Genomic DNA, 16692 nt, shown 5'->3' with positions numbered 1-16692 from the left:
GGGAAAAAAAAATAAGACTGAAAACCAGACTTAACTACATTGTAAAAACACTTTAACGTTTTTGATAGGCAGAGTAAAGAAGAAGGCAAGAAAGCAGAAGTTAAGAAGATGGAGAAGAAGAGAGGTTAGTTTAAAGAAGCTAATCAGTATTTTCGGTCATCTTAAATTCTGAACAGTTATCTGCCTGGATAAGATAATTTGTTCCTCAGGGTGGCTGTGGGGTGTCGGTCAGAGATGTTTGATCTGTGACAGCCTCCCTCAGGTCTGTGAAACAGTGCACTCTTGTTCTTCTGCGCTCGCTCTTTCTTCAGTGCATTAGAACAGTTCTTCGCTATTCCTCTTTTACTGTCATTGCAGCTTTTAACCTCAATGATCTCTGCTGTTTGTCAATAAAAAACACAAGCTCTTCCTCTTTTAATCAAATAATTTTAGTCCTTCCCTTCCCTTTTTTCCTTTCTATCTTTTCATACCACAATAATCTGAGGGATCTTCTTGAAAGTATATAGATACTACCTCTTAGTTAGTAGGAGGCTTGCTAAGAAAAGGCTTGCTCTTCCTAAGCAAGAGGCTTAGATTCAGATTACTGTGGTCCTGCCTACTAACCCACACTTGCAAACTGACCTTCATAGGGATCAGTCATTCCTTTTTTAGTACTCCCATCTTTAAGTGCAATCCAAACCACTGGCTGTTACTTGTAGTGTAGTACAGATCCAGTGGCCTGGACTCCGACTGACCCAGTGCTGGCAGGGGGCAAAAGAAAATTATCCAAACCCATCCAAGATGGATTGGACTTGAAGGAAACTCTGTTTGCTTGCAGTATTGTTCAGAATTATGTACCACTTGCGTATGAAAAAATCCAAACAGGTACTCAACGTGTGAATTAGAGACGGACATGTTCATTCATCTTGCACACCTGCTGGGGTGTGTGTACTGGAAACATTTTGTTTGGATGGGTTTGGACTGTAGCTTGAATCATGTCCCATTTACTGAAAACAAAACCATCAATATCCAGGTGTCCTGGCATTAAAGGTTTTCCAGATTTGTAACTCCTAGTATTTATTGAAACTTGCTTTTAACCTGGCCAGGAAGGAGAGGGTGGCAGCTGGATACTGAAATAGAAAATTATTTTCACTTTGAAACTCCTAAGGAGGAAACTGTCTAGGTTGCTAATAGTGTCTAATTTTAAAAGGCTGTGTACTTTATTTCTGATAGTAAGCTCTGTGGTCTATTTATTGTGTGCACCTGCATCATTATCTGATGCAGAGCGCTCTGCCTATATTTTTCTGCATTCCTTATGAAGTTCAGGTTTGTGGAGAGGGTTTTACAAAAACAAACCTGATGTGATATTCAAATATTCATGCATACTATTTTTAATCTTCAGAAACATCAATGGATTCTAGGCTTCAAAGGATACATGCAGAAATTAAGAACTCCCTGAAAATTGATAATCTTGTAAGTACTTTTTAAAACTGATTTATGTGTATAATTCAAGTAGGAAATATTTGGCATGCATGTTTGGTTTTAATTACTGTTCTGAGAATGAACAGAATTTTTTCAGTTTGAAAGAAAACTGCTGCTTAAATGAGGTTACTGTGGACATTAAAAGATCAATGTCAGCAAGTAAAATTGGGTTTCTTTGAAAATAATTTATAATAAATTATTTAACGGAAACATTTAGACAGAACTCTGTCAAATGAAGAATCTCTGCCAGTCAGCTTGAGCCATACAGAAGCACCAGAAGGACACACTGAGTGCTGTAGTGGCAGACTCCTTGGTTCCAGGGATGGAGGCCCCCATCTGCTGACCCCACTCATGTCAAGGGCAGTCTTCTCCCTGCTGGGGACTCAGACTTGGAACGTTACTGACAGATGGCTGAGGCTTGTCTTGTTAAGAATATTTATTATTAACTGCTGCTGGTTTTCTGTGTTGGGCACCAATGATATGGTCAGGGGAGACCTGCAAAGTATCAAGCATGACTTCTTTGTGTGACTCTGAGGGTGACAGTCAAGGTATGGGGACCCAGGTGGTGGTCCCTTTCTTGTGGAAAGGACTTGTGAAAGAATGGATAGGACTGCTAGGAGGTGGCAGGATCCACCCAAAAGTAGTGCTGCCAAGAGGCTGGCCAACCTGGTTAAAGGGCTTCTAACTAGGAACAGGAGCAGAGGAGGAAGTGAGGAAGTGATGGAGCAGCATGGTAATCAAATGAGGCCACATTACGTAAACAGAATTGGCCTTGTAATCAACAATTACCTCAACAGGACTCAAGTAGCATCACCACAAGTTTATGCAGAGAAATGAGGAAGTGCTGGCAGCACAGCATAACATTCCTGGAAAGTCAGCACAACTGGGTGACTTTTTGAAGTGTCCACAACCACTACTGCGTACAGCGTGCTGAACAGACCAGAGGAGCTGGACGTCGTCTGCAGCTGCAGGACTATGGTTTCTCTGGCATCACAGATTTAGTGGGGTAGTTTGTGGGACTGGGGCCTTCCCTCATATGTATACAGGCCCTTTAGAAAAGACTAGTGCTAGGGAGACAAGATATGGGATAACTCTTCATGTGAGAGACCAATGAGAACGTGTGGAGCTCTGCATTGGGGCAGATAAGCCAACTGAGGGCTTATGGGTCAGGATTAGTAGGCAGACCATTGTGGGTGATATCCTGAGGATGTCTGCTGCAGATCACCTGATGAGGCAGAAGCAGAGAATGAAGTAATCCTAAGGCAGTCGGGAGACACCTCCATTTCAAAGGCTGTGGTCCTCACTGGAGGCTTGAACTGTCCTGGTATCTGCTGAAGGGACAATATGGGCATTATATCACAATCCAGGAAATTTCTGGAGTGCGATAACTTCCTAACACAGGTGACCAATGAGGTGACAAGGGAAGACACCCTGTTGCACATGGTTCTTAAAAACAGGGAAGATACGGTTAGGGATTTGAAGATTTGAAGGAGGCAACCTTGGCTACAGTGACGGAGATGGTGGAGCTCAGAAGAGTGGGAAGAAGGAGAAGGACAAAAAGGATCATTGCCCTGGACTGGGGAGAGCAGACTTTGGCCTCTAGGGGGATCTGCTTGGAAAAATCTCTCAAGACGATGCTGGAGAGAAGGGACCAGGAGATCTGACTCACTTTTAAGGTGGACCTTGCTTTTGCCACTCTGCCTTTGATGTTTCAGAACACTACTACCAGGTTTTCTGAATTCAGGGTTATTTGTGCTTCTCTTGGTTTTGTTTTGTTTTTTTCTCTTGAGAGAAAAAAAACTGAAACCTCAAATCATGAGACCAGACCAAAAATACTTTACTAGTCTCTTTCTTACTTGAGGTCTTGCAAATCTTGAGAAGTCTATTTCCATTTACACAACTGAAAAAGCAAGTAAAAGGCTTCATTCCATCTCTGCCTTTATGTACTGCTGAAGAAAGAAGATTCTGGCTGTCACCATTAACTGGTCAAGGAGAGGTGTGAGTGACATCAGTTTAAGGACTTCTCCTAACCCAGTCTTTTCAGAATGTCATTGCACAGACGGTGCCAGAAGGGATTCAGCCTTTGGTTTAGTATCTTTTTGTGAGTGCCATTTGTATAATAAGAAAATACAAACGTCAGTGAGGTACAGTAGAGTTGAGAAGAAGCAGGCAGCTCCAACTTGGGAGCTCAGCATTGTGTTGGACGGCAAGGGTCTAGTAGTTGGGGCAAGGGTCTGCTTTTATTTCACAACTTAATGGTTTGTCTTAAAGAAATCACTCTGTCCTGACACAGAGAGAGTAAATTCACTTAAAATAGTAAGTTTAAAAAAAAAAAAGGAAGACCCACCAAACCCACCGGGCCTCTGATTCAGAGACGCAACGGAGCAAATATCTTACAATACTGGGAGGAACATTGGTTGTAGAGCTACAGCAAGGACACTTAGTTTATTATAATTGTATTTATCAGGTAAACATGATAATAAGAATTCTGCTGAGCATACTCTGGATATGTTTGTTTGGTTTTTTTAATACTAATTTCCCTTGAGAGCAGGTGCTACTACAAGGTGCAGAGTATTGTTATGAGCTGTGCTCGCAATAAATCGTAATACTTATAAGTTGGAAGTGAAATAAGCAAGAGTAGCTGAAGACAAAGAAATTAAGAACTAACTATTACAGAAAGAAGACTTTAGTCTTCTATGGCAGTGGTTCTTAGAAATGGATCAGAAGGTCACATCATTACTTCTGGGTGTCCTGCATAGCATGTCACTCATCAAACTTTTAACTGATAAATCTACAAATAAACAGGTCTGTGCATTAACTGCAGTCCCCTTAATTTGCATTGCTACCTTCTGACTTGCAAGGCACTTGGGAAAAATTGTGTATGGAAAAAGCTGAATATGGAGACAGCTTCAAGCAAGGAGGTACTAGAGATCCTAGAATTGTGAAAGTGGCATAAAGCTTGAGTTTCTATTTTGAAAGTAACATTATTTTTAAAAATTGTAAGTTATTCAAATAGCATCTGCCATTTTATTGTGGAAGTAGATGAAAGGCAACTGGTATTAATTTTTGTTTGGAAGTTTGACTGTGTAAATTGTTCTAAAATGAAGCACGTAGTCAAATTAAGGATATTATAGGAAGGTATCTCTTGAGCATGGAAATTAATTTAATATGGCTAATTAAGGATTATTGAGATGTAAGTTAAGTCTTCAAACTAATTTCTCGTTGATGTACAGGATGTGAACAGGTGCATTGAGGCTCTTGATGAACTTGCATCCCTTCAAGTCACAATGCAACAAGCTCAGAAACATACAGAGATGATTCTGACTCTAAAGAAGGTGAGGTCTGCAATGTTAATCAAATTAACCCGCGTTTTCTTAAATTGATATCAGTGTTATTTACTACTGTGTCCAGTTCTGGTCCCCACGATCCAAGAATGATGTGGACAGACTGGAGAAGGTCCAAAGGAGGGCCGTGAAAATGATCATAGGGCTGGAGAATCTGCTCTCTAAGGGAAGACTGAAGGTGTTAGGTCTCTTCTTCCTGAAGAAGTCTCAGGGGAAACTTCATCACAGTATTCCAGCACTTAAAGAGCAGCTACCAAGAGGATGGAGGCTCTCTTTTAACAAGGAGCCAGATGGAGAAAACAAGAGGCAATGGGTTCAAGTCACACTGGGAGAGGTTCCACGTCAATATAAAACAGAATTTTTTTCACAGTGAGAACAGTTGTTCCCTGGAACAACCACCACAGGGTGTGATGGAGTCCCCATCACTGGAGGTTTTCAAGATGCAATTGGACAGGGTGCTTGATAATCTCATCCAGGCTCCCTTTACCAGGAAGAGCTGGAGATTATGATCTTTCAAGTTCAGTTCCAACCTGGGGTGTTCTTCAATAGTTCAGAGAGTGTAAAAGTCTATGATCTCATTTCAGGTTAAATTAGGAGTTTCATCTAGCGTGTGGTGAAATTATATAGGTACTTAAATACCCAAGTGGAGCACATTGTTTTATTACTTTGATTTCAGATACGAAAATTCAAAGTTAGCCAAGTTATTATGGAGAAATCTACAATGCTGTATAACAAGTTCAAGACCATGTTTCTGGTTGGGGAAGGAGACTCTGTTCTTTCCCAAGTACTAAATAAATCACTAGCTGAGCAGAAGCAGCATGAGGAAGCCAACAAAACCAAAGAACAGTGGAAGAAAGGAGCAAGCAAAAAAATGGAAAAAGAAAAAGACCAACCAGGTAAGTCACTGTGGTTTTAGTTTCTTGTTATACAAAAGACTTAGTCTCCATCAGTTTCTGAGCCAGTTTCAAAAAATCCTTGATGTAGGAATTCTATTCATTTATTAAAACCTTTACATATCTGAAGTAGTCAAGGATAATACTGCTGTTTCTTGTTCAAGGGTGTGTTTTCCATGGCTACTTTACTTTTATTGCCTGAAGGCAATGGCTTTTGCACGAACTGAGTTAAGCATTTTTTACTTGTTAGTAAATTTCTAGCTTAATTTACCTAGTGGAATAACAAAAAAAATTAAACACAAGGTAGAATAACATACTACCTTTCATTCCTCAAGTAGCCTTTTGGTGCCTAGACTTCAACCTATGCTCTTGAACTGCTTGATTTCCTTCACTAGCCTTCTCCTATGTCGTGCATGCTACTATGTGTGGCTGCAGCTTTTAACCACTTACATGCTGCTTCTGTTATGCAGCTGTAGTAGTTCAGTCTTAACAGTAAAGAAACAATCATAATTTAGGGGAAAATAGGCCTTATGTTATTAGCAGTACTACTCCAGGTTATTCTGAGCACGTGTACAAATACAGCATGATTCTGAGAGCTTATCAGAGTAAGTATGCTCTACAATAAATCAGGTCAGTTATTTAAAAATAATATGAAAGCGATGTAGTAAAATAGACATTTGCATTTTTAAATAGAACAACAAAATGAGAGACGCATGAGACATCTGTTTGCTGTGTTGCAAACAAATATAAATCCTTGAAGATGGAGGAGATCTACCCATCTAATAAAATTGTTCAGATCCTTGATCTCCACAACCACTGGAGAGAAATTGTGTTTATTTTGAACTTCAATCCTGGGAGCAAAAGTGTTTCAGGGAACTGAAAGTTACACCACCTGAATCTGGAATAAACAAATTACTGAGGTGATTGTTGTCCCAAAGCGGGTTTGTTTACCTGGTGTGCAGACACCAATATACACACAGAGCAGAGGTATTCTCTATTTATTTCATTTCTGCGGAGATGGGTGCTCGGTGGTGATCTGCAAAACTAGCCCTAAAAACTCTTAGGAGTATTTATGCTGGTTCAAAACACGCCCTTAATTATAATTACTGGTTAGTGCCTTACCTTAACGATTTCTGTTGGCTAGTAGAGTCTCTCACCTTCATTTAAAGTTACAAGGTCCTTTAATTGATGTGCACGTGCCCTAGTACCACTGGGGCAGTAGTCCAATTCAGTCCAACACCTTTACCTTTTGCCCATTTACTACAAATTTTTGTTGACTTCCTGCCATATCCAGCAGCTGTCTGGTTGAACAGGTCTTTCTCCTCAGAGCTGCTCTCCAGCAGGTCAGCCCCCAACCTGTCCTGGTGCACAGGGTTATTTCTCCCCAGGTGCAGCACCCTGCACTTGCCCATGTTGAATTTCATCAGGTTCCTCTCTGCCCAACTCTCCAGCCTCTCTAGGTCTTGCTGTATGGTGGCACAGCCTTCTGGAGTGTCAGCCACCCCTCCCAGGTTTGTGTCACCATCAAACTTGCTGAGGGTACACTCTGTCCCCTCATCCAGGTCATTGATGAATATATTGAAGAGGACTGGAGCCAGTACTGACCCTTGGGGAACACAACTTCTTACGGACCTCCAACTAGACTCCCTGCCACTAACCACAACCCTCTGAGCTCTGTCTTTCAGCCAGTTTTCAGTCCACTTCACTGTCCATTCATTTAATCCGCATTTCATCCATTCACACTTCCTAAGCTTGCCTATGAGGATGCTGTGGGAGATGGTGTCAAAAGCGTTGCTGAAGTCAAGGTAGACAACATCCACCACCCTCCCCTCATCTGTCCAACCAGTCATGCCATCATAGAAGGCTATCGGGTTAGTCTGACATGATTTCCCCTTGGTGAATCCATGTTGACTACTTCTGATAGCTTTCTTTTCCTCTATATGCTTTGAGATGGCGCCCAGAATGAGGTGTTCCATCAACTTCCCAGTGATGGAGGTGAGGCTGACTGGCCTGTAGTTTTCTGGGTCCTCCTTCTTGCCCTTTTTGAAGACTGGAGTGACATTGGCTTTCCTCCAGTCCTCAGGCACTTCACCTGTTCTCCAGGACCTTTCAAAGATGATGGAGAGTGGCCCAGAAATGACTTCTGCCAGCTCCCTCAGCACTCATGGGTGCATCCCATCAGGACACATGGACTTGCAGAGGTCCCGTTTACTTAACTGTTCTCTAACTTGATCTTCCTCAACCAAGGGGAAGTCTTCCTTCATCCAGACTTTCCCTGTTACCTCCGAAGTTTGGGACTCCTGAGGGCTGGCCTGAGCAGTGAAGACCGAAGCAGAGAAGGCATTCAGCAACTCCACCTTCTCTGCATCTGCTGTCACTACGGCACCCATCTCATTCAACAGCAGGTCCACATTTTCCCTAGTTTTCCTTTTGCCTCCAGTATACTTGGAAAAGCCCTTCTTGTTGACCTTGCCATCCCTTGCCAGGTTTAATTCCAAGGAGGCCTTGGCTTTTCTTGTTTCATCCCTGCATACTCTAATGGCATTCTTGTAATCTTCCCATGTGGTCAGTCCCTTCTTCTGCTTCCTGTAACCTTCCTTCTTCCACTTGAGCTTTTTCAGAAACTCCCTGCTCAACCACACAGGTCTCCTGCTTCCCTTGCCTGATTCTTGCTCTTAGGGATGCACCAATCCTGAGCTTGGAGAAAGCGGAATGTGAACATCATCCAGCTCTCTTGAGTCCCTCTACCTTCCAGAGCCCTAACCCATGGGATTTCTCAAGCAGTTTCTTGAAGAGGTCAAACTTAGCCCTTCTGAAGTCCAGGGTTTCAATCCTACTTGTTTTGCACATACTACCCATGACCCCGAACTCTATCTTTTCATGATCACTACCAGCCAAGGCTGCCCCCAGCCTTAAAGTCCTCCACCAGCACCTCTTTGTTTGTCAGAACTAGGTCCAGTAGTACACTTGTCCTTGTTGGCTTCTCCACCACCTGAGTCAAGAAGTTATCATCAATACACTGGGGGAACCTCCTGCACTGTACATGCCTGGCTGTGTAACCTTCCCAGCAGATATCAGGGAGATTGAAGTCCCCCATGAGAGCCAAGGCCTGTGATCGCGAGGCTATTTTTAGCTGTCTTTAGAGGGCCTCATCAGCTTCCCCATCCTGATCTGGTGGCCTGTAATAGACACCCACAACAGTGTCTCTCATATTTTATTTATATGTACTATTTGTCATGTTTTGATTATATGCATATTTGTTTTAGAGTAACGAGAAACCGTGCGACGAGTAACTTGTCTAGTTAAAGTGTCAAATCCCCCAAAATTGTCTGACCGGGTCAGAATGGTAAACAGAATCTACTGGTGAAGTATACTGTCTCTGCTCAGAATAAGCACTAGTCATATTGTCTGTAGCTTTGCAAGCGAGGGGAAAACATTTATAGTGTTTGAGTTGATGGTAAACAAATTATCCAGGGCTTTTTACAGCACAGATTTGCAGCCTGCAGTACTGTTTTCTTTCCCTGCCCTTTAATTTTAAAGGTTCAAAGGTTCTGAATGGAGGGTCTGAAGCTCAAGACACCAACCAGACACAACAGAATGGAGAGAACACTGAGGAGAAGAAAGATAGGCATGAAGCTGGCAGTAAGAAAAAGTGAGTTGTTAATCTTAATGAGCTACGGATCTGTTCTGTTCTATTAAATGATGTAAATAGAACAGCAATGGATTTGAAGTTACTTAACCATACTGAGGTACTATTTTCTTTATGGAGTTTTCTCTCAACTTTAGAGAATGATAATAGCATGTAAATCTTCTGTTAAGGTTTTGAATGAACATTTCAGAAGTTAGTTCAATCACTGCTATTGTGGAACTTAAAATTTACAGGCTGTCCTGTTAGGAGAAAATCAACATGTGGTGAGATGGGGCAAAGTGCAGGCTTCCTCCTATGTTTTAGACTACTCAGTGCTATTAAATTGGAACCAAAGGAAGCTTGAACCAAGTCTTACAGAAACTAATGGGATTTATCAAGTTTTTTGTCAAATTACGTATTCTAATCAGTAGCCAAGCCACTTCAATTAGTGTTGTATAGCATAGCTATAGAATGCCCAAATGCAGCTAAACTGCAGGCTAGAAGTTAGATCTGTGAAATTGCAGAACCCTGAATGCTTTATAGAGGCTGTTGCATTTACCTTTTCCAAACAAGAAGCCATAAGGATGCTTGAATTTATCAGGAGGTAAGTATGTAAACTTGAGCCTCACTGAAAAATGCTGCTTTGTAAAGAAGAACAAGCAGTGAGTCTCTCCTAGAATGAGTAATATTTCATAGAATCTAGTAAACAATGAGGAAAAGGCCAAAATTATCCTTGAGCTGAATTGTTTTGTTGAACTTTGCTTTCTCTGAGCACCTCTGCACCTTGTGCTCGGGGATTCTTCTTATGCAGCAGTTTGTAACAGAAGCAGGCTTTGTGCTTTCACAGGGTCTTCAGGCAGGCCAGGAAAAACTGCAGTTGCCTGGCATTCTTCTGGCTGCCTTCCAAGACAAAAGCTGTACAAATGAGTGAAATATTGACCATTATTTACAATAAGGTAAACTTAGAACAACAACAAAAAAATGCTGTTAGATGAAAATGAATTTGTTACTTGCTGAGAGGCAGCCTCAGAACTACAGGCTTCTGGTTACACGGCTTTCAGAAGTGACATTTGGGAGTATTTTCAACCAGTGATGCCAAATACTCGTTTGGTCTGAACAAGCAGCATGCTACAGGAACATAATGAACATATTACAGGAACAAGTGTAGGTTCCCAGCACAGGTTACACGACCTGTACACTGCTTTGTGATTTAAAAAAATGAAGAATATTTGGGTGCGTCCACGACACCTCAGTGGACCTTGGTCAAAAGACATCTAAGGCACATAATTCAGATAGTTATGCAACATGCCAGGAAAAGGCCATTGAATATAAGAGTGTCTCCCAAAAGCAGCTTTGAGGAAAGACAATTTATATTTTCAATACTTCAGTAATTGTGATTATATCTGTAAAACTTGCAAATATCTCTCCCATGAATGAGCTAGTGGAGGTGTCATGTTCTGCTAATAAATATTTATCTCTTTAAGTGTGTGTGGTGTTTGCTATGGCCTTGAACTCTACTCTTTGGCTTACCTAAACAAAGAAACAAACCCACTTTACAAAAAACTTGTATGGATCCTCGAGCAGTTTCTATGGACCTATACTCATCGTTGGCTAACATCTGTAGATTAGGTTTTGTAACACCTGTTGCAAATACCTTGCACGTTGAGAAATGCATCCAGGGACCTGCTCTAAATTCAAGCACGCTACAGACTGGGTCTCTCCGCCATACAAACTTATTTTCATTCAGTATTTTTCATACATTTTTATTTGCGATATTCAGTTTATTAGAAGTGAGAAACAAAATAAGTATCAACAAATCATCACTGCTCAAAATACCCTGCGGTTCCCGCTACTGACTCTAAGTAAACAATTTGTAAACTTCTCTAATCACAGGGCTGTCTGTTCAGCTCTGAAACTTACTCCCTTCAGTAGTTAGAGGCAAGACATGCCTATACCTTTCTGAAGGTGTACTTCAGAAATTTTGGAAAACAGAAATTGTGTAACATAATACTTCTGCAGTAATTAGCACTTAAGAGCATCTTTCTGTTCTTGTTTGGTAAAAATACATGGTGCTTCCTGAGGTTACCTTAGTGCGTTTGGGAGACAGAGTGGCTTATTCCTGGCTACTGAGAAAATGTGGTAAGGTAGGTTAAGCCAGAGTGCTTCTCCACCTGAGCTGACACAGACTAGGGAGGGCTGCCTGCATGGAACACAGACCAACTTCCTAATGACTGCCGTTCACAGCTGGTCACAGCCATTAATGGGATGTTAATCACTGCCAGCTTAGCTTTGCATCTGGGGGCAGCCGCAGACAGAGCGGAGATGGACATCTGGCATCACTGCTGCCTTCAGCTCTCCAGCCTTCATCCTCTGGAGAATGTAGGCAGTGTGAACTCATCTGGATTAAGTCTTGCTCTCTGCATTTTCATGGGGTCGTTAATGTTGCTTTATTTTGTTTCTAGGACATGTGGTGAAGAGAGGGAGCTTGAAAAGCCAGCAAAAGATTCTGCCTTTGAAAGCAAATGACACCGCTGGATTCTTTTTTTAAAAAATACAAATTAAAGAGGATTGTTAAGTTTTGCATTTGAAATCTATAGACTGCTGAAAGTTTTAAATAATTTTATAAGCATAGTATTTTGAAGTTAAATTTTGTGGAATAAGAGCCCTTTTAATCTTGGTTTAAAAGTATTTAAACACTTTTGCCAATAGTTTTGTCCAGTATTAACAGGTAACACATTTCAAAATATGAAAATTCCATCTAGAAAACAAATGCTTACATGTTACAGGACTTAAAGTTGTAGTATATTTTTACCTGACTACTGTATGTTTGTCTAGCTAATAGCAGGAAAAAGTGTAAATACTTTAAACCGCCCAATTGCTTCATTTGTATAAAACTCACTCTCTTCCTATGATACTGACCTCTGTTTGTGCATAGTTTTTCAACTCTTGTGGGGATGTCTTTTCACTGTGTTTTGTAGGAGTTGGAAGCGGCATTTTTATAGCTGTTAAAATGTTAATGTACGAGTATACTTAATCACTTTTTTCTAAACAAGTTTAGTTCTGTTCTTGCAAAACTCATTGTGCCAATTTACTGCAATGTGACTTTACGGTATGCTTTTTGGTATAATAAGTATACTAGAAAGAAATGTGGTGTTTTCACAGAACCTGTTATGCATCCTGGTTGGAAAACACTGTCTTGAAAAATTTCTGAAATTAAAGACTTTAAAATTATAAAGAGAGACTGGTTTTTAATACTAACTTACGTACACGAAATCATTCATAGGAACAAGTGTCTGATTTCAGTATTATTTTCATTTTATTGCCCTGGCATGAACTTGGGGATTTCTAACTTGAATTTTAACAGAAACACTGGTAAAGTATTTTAAGAAGAGTTCCTAAAGGCATGAAAGGGAATGAAACAGGTACAAGCCCCTCTGAAAAATCTTTCTTAAAACACACACTTTGCCTGATATCAGAACTGGGAACAACATGTGTGACTGGAAAATGGTATTTGACAGAGGCCAGTTGGGTTAGAAATTAGAATTTAATAGTCCTAAGAATCTTGTTAGGGGGATTGTGACTGTGAAGATGACAGTGTTCCTGGTGTACATATCACCTTGTATTTTGTCACCCTCAAGGCAGGACCAGAAACACATGATTACGGCCTGGTGGAGACCAATACTTCTGAAGCTTTAACTCAAACCATTCAACAAGTAAATCTTTTCAGTATTGCAGCATGACCAAAACAGTATGGTATCAAATACTAAGAAGTCAAATTATTCCATGTGTTGATTCCTTGTAAATGTCTGCCATGCCTTCTTCAGTCAGCCCCACTGGGGGGTTTGTTCATCTTTTGTTCTTACCCAGGATAGTACAGAGAAAAGGGATTTCTCATATATAAAACAGCTTTTCCCCATTTCAAGTTCAGAAACTTGGTACAATCTTCACTTCTGTTTGCACTTCTGCTCTTACAGTAGTGCCAAGCAGCCAGATCTTCAGTAACAGGAAAAAACAACTTCAACACTCGGTATGTCTTGGCCAGGTGAAGGTCAGTAACTTCAGCACTACTTTCAAACTTCCCTGTTTCACAGAATCTGAAAGTGATTATTTATCTTGAGAACAATGCTTCTGGTTTGTTTGGGTAGTTTTTTGGTTTGTTTTTTTTTTCACTGAAATCATGCACTACTATGACGTAACTCCTTATTCTCCATTTCCTAATTCTGAAGAGATTGAAGTTTTTTTCCCGCCCTGAGGACTGCGTTTTTGCTGGTTTTTTTTTTTTTTTTTCCTTCTTCCTGACTAGAACAGTAAACTGCATTAACAGTTTTAGGATCATAGCCCTAACCTCCCCTTCTCTTCCTCTCCATGGTTTAGATGGCAACAAAAAAATCCTCACTGGTGACACAGAAAAAAGCATGAAAAGCCTGAAATCAGAACTCTAGTATCTGATACTCATTGCACAAGCAGTATTATGTTTATTGTGTTCAAAACTGCTTTTTAGTCATCCTTCTTTGCTAGTTTGCACTAGGTAATTTTTTTTTCTGCCTTTGAAAGCAAATGACACCGCTGGATTCTTTTTTTAAAAAATACAAATTAAAGAGGATTGTTAAGTTTTGCATTTGAAATCTATAGACTGCTGAAAGTTTTAAATAATTTTATAAGCATAGTATTTTGAAGTTAAATTTTGTGGAATAAGAGCCCTTTTAATCTTGGTTTAAAAGTATTTAAACACTTTTGCCAATAGTTTTGTCCAGTATTAACAGGTAACACATTTCAAAATATGAAAATTCCATCTAGAAAACAAATGCTTACATGTTACAGGACTTAAAGTTGTAGTATATTTTTACCTGACTACTGTATGTTTGTCTAGCTAATAGCAGGAAAAAGTGTAAATACTTTAAACCGCCCAATTGCTTCATTTGTATAAAACTCACTCTCTTCCTATGATACTGACCTCTGTTTGTGCATAGTTTTTCAACTCTTGTGGGGATGTCTTTTCACTGTGTTTTGTAGGAGTTGGAAGCGGCATTTTTATAGCTGTTAAAATGTTAATGTACGAGTATACTTAATCACTTTTTTCTAAACAAGTTTAGTTCTGTTCTTGCAAAACTCATTGTGCCAATTTACTGCAATGTGACTTTACGGTATGCTTTTTGGTATAATAAGTATACTAGAAAGAAATGTGGTGTTTTCACAGAACCTGTTATGCATCCTGGTTGGAAAACACTGTCTTGAAAAATTTCTGAAATTAAAGACTTTAAAATTATAAAGAGAGACTGGTTTTTAATACTAACTTACGTACACGAAATCATTCATAGGAACAAGTGTCTGATTTCAGTATTATTTTCATTTTATTGCCCTGGCATGAACTTGGGGATTTCTAACTTGAATTTTAACAGAAACACTGGTAAAGTATTTTAAGAAGAGTTCCTAAAGGCATGAAAGGGAATGAAACAGGTACAAGCCCCTCTGAAAAATCTTTCTTAAAACACACACTTTGCCTGATATCAGAACTGGGAACAACATGTGTGACTGGAAAATGGTATTTGACAGAGGCCAGTTGGGTTAGAAATTAGAATTTAATAGTCCTAAGAATCTTGTTAGGGGGATTGTGACTGTGAAGATGACAGTGTTCCTGGTGTACATATCACCTTGTATTTTGTCACCCTCAAGGCAGGACCAGAAACACATGATTACGGCCTGGTGGAGACCAATACTTCTGAAGCTTTAACTCAAACCATTCAACAAGTAAATCTTTTCAGTATTGCAGCATGACCAAAACAGTATGGTATCAAATACTAAGAAGTCAAATTATTCCATGTGTTGATTCCTTGTAAATGTCTGCCATGCCTTCTTCAGTCAGCCCCACTGGGGGGTTTGTTCATCTTTTGTTCTTACCCAGGATAGTACAGAGAAAAGGGATTTCTCATATATAAAACAGCTTTTCCCCATTTCAAGTTCAGAAACTTGGTACAATCTTCACTTCTGTTTGCACTTCTGCTCTTACAGTAGTGCCAAGCAGCCAGATCTTCAGTAACAGGAAAAAACAACTTCAACACTCGGTATGTCTTGGCCAGGTGAAGGTCAGTAACTTCAGCACTACTTTCAAACTTCCCTGTTTCACAGAATCTGAAAGTGATTATTTATCTTGAGAACAATGCTTCTGGTTTGTTTGGGTAGTTTTTTGGTTTGTTTTTTTTTTCACTGAAATCATGCACTACTATGACGTAACTCCTTATTCTCCATTTCCTAATTCTGAAGAGATTGAAGTTTTTTTCCCGCCCTGAGGACTGCGTTTTTGCTTGTTTTTTTTTTTTTTTTTCCTTCTTCCTGACTAGAACAGTAAACTGCATTAACAGTTTTAGGATCATAGCCCTAACCTCCCCTTCTCTTCCTCTCCATGGTTTAGATGGCAACAAAAAAATCCTCACTGGTGACACAGAAAAAAGCATGAAAAGCCTGAAATCAGAACTCTAGTATCTGATACTCATTGCACAAGCAGTATTATGTTTATTGTGTTCAAAACTGCTTTTTAGTTCAGCCACTTTGCTAGTTTGCACTAGGTATTTTTTTTTTAATGTAACTTTGCCAGAATCCATCTGGGGGAATGTTTTTTACCATTCCTTATTACTCTGCCACCATCTATGTCAATGGGTAGAGGCGCATGCATGCATCTCTATCGATATTAACAAAAAACATGATTTGTGCATGTTTGCAAAATGGGACTATCTGCACTCTACCTTCCTGCCCCAAGCTGCAAGCAGCCTAGAACTCACTATTCTCTCTTCACAGCTGTATTAGTCAAAGGGGGAAGAGATGTGAAGAGTGCCTGGGGGAAGCCTGCATGTTGCTTCTGAGAGCTACACGCTCATAAATGACTTCTTGCACAAAACAGAGTGGCACTCAGTTACAGTAGCACTTTGTAGTAACACACTGGCTGCCTTGGGAAATTGAAGTACAGGCATTCAGAAAGGTTAATGATTAAATATTGCAGCCTGTATTCACAAATCATGTGATTACTGGAAGTGAAAACTCGGCATGGAAAGAAGTTTGTTTGGAGCGATTTAGTTAAGATTTTGAATACAGCCACCTCCTTCAGGACAGTAAAAACATGCAAGTAGTGACGACACACTACAATTGCTTATGAAGCTTTTCATGTGCATAATGAGTATGTACTTCTGTAATGAAACAGAAGGTGTTTATATACCAAAACTGAATAGCTTTCAGATCTTAAAGACGGTACCTCAAGTTAAACCTGGAAGATCTATAGCCATGATAGCTCCCAGGATGAAGCTGTCCTCAGCAGATGGCCATGATGTTTGGCCTCTACAGAGCCTGAGCTTCAGCCATCTCTAGTGTTTCACAG

The 16692-nt window shown here is 40.1% G+C and overlaps 1 protein-coding gene across 2 annotated transcripts in view; it reads left to right on the top strand.

Annotated features, from left to right (window-relative positions):
• The window catches only part of PSIP1 (PC4 and SFRS1 interacting protein 1), a 38138-nt gene extending 25577 nt beyond the window's left edge, over positions 1-12561 (top strand). For both annotated transcript variants that reach the window (XM_014952605.1, XM_014952606.1), the window contains 6 exons: positions 69-124; positions 1382-1452; positions 4695-4796; positions 5482-5701; positions 9239-9350; positions 11789-12561. In XM_014952605.1, the coding sequence (XP_014808091.1) occupies positions 69-124; positions 1382-1452; positions 4695-4796; positions 5482-5701; positions 9239-9350; positions 11789-11852 (625 nt within the window). In that variant the 3' untranslated portion in view covers positions 11853-12561. The remainder of the gene's footprint in view (positions 1-68; positions 125-1381; positions 1453-4694; positions 4797-5481; positions 5702-9238; positions 9351-11788) is intronic.
• Positions 12562-16692: the final 4131 nt, after the last annotated feature.

This window comes from Calidris pugnax, unplaced genomic scaffold (genome assembly GCF_001431845.1).
Source record: "Calidris pugnax isolate Ruff unplaced genomic scaffold, ASM143184v1 scaffold208, whole genome shotgun sequence".
NCBI lineage: Eukaryota > Metazoa > Chordata > Aves > Charadriiformes > Scolopacidae > Calidris > Calidris pugnax.
The sequence above is the reverse complement of the archived record's forward strand: the minus strand, read 5'-3'. Positions and strand labels throughout refer to the sequence as shown.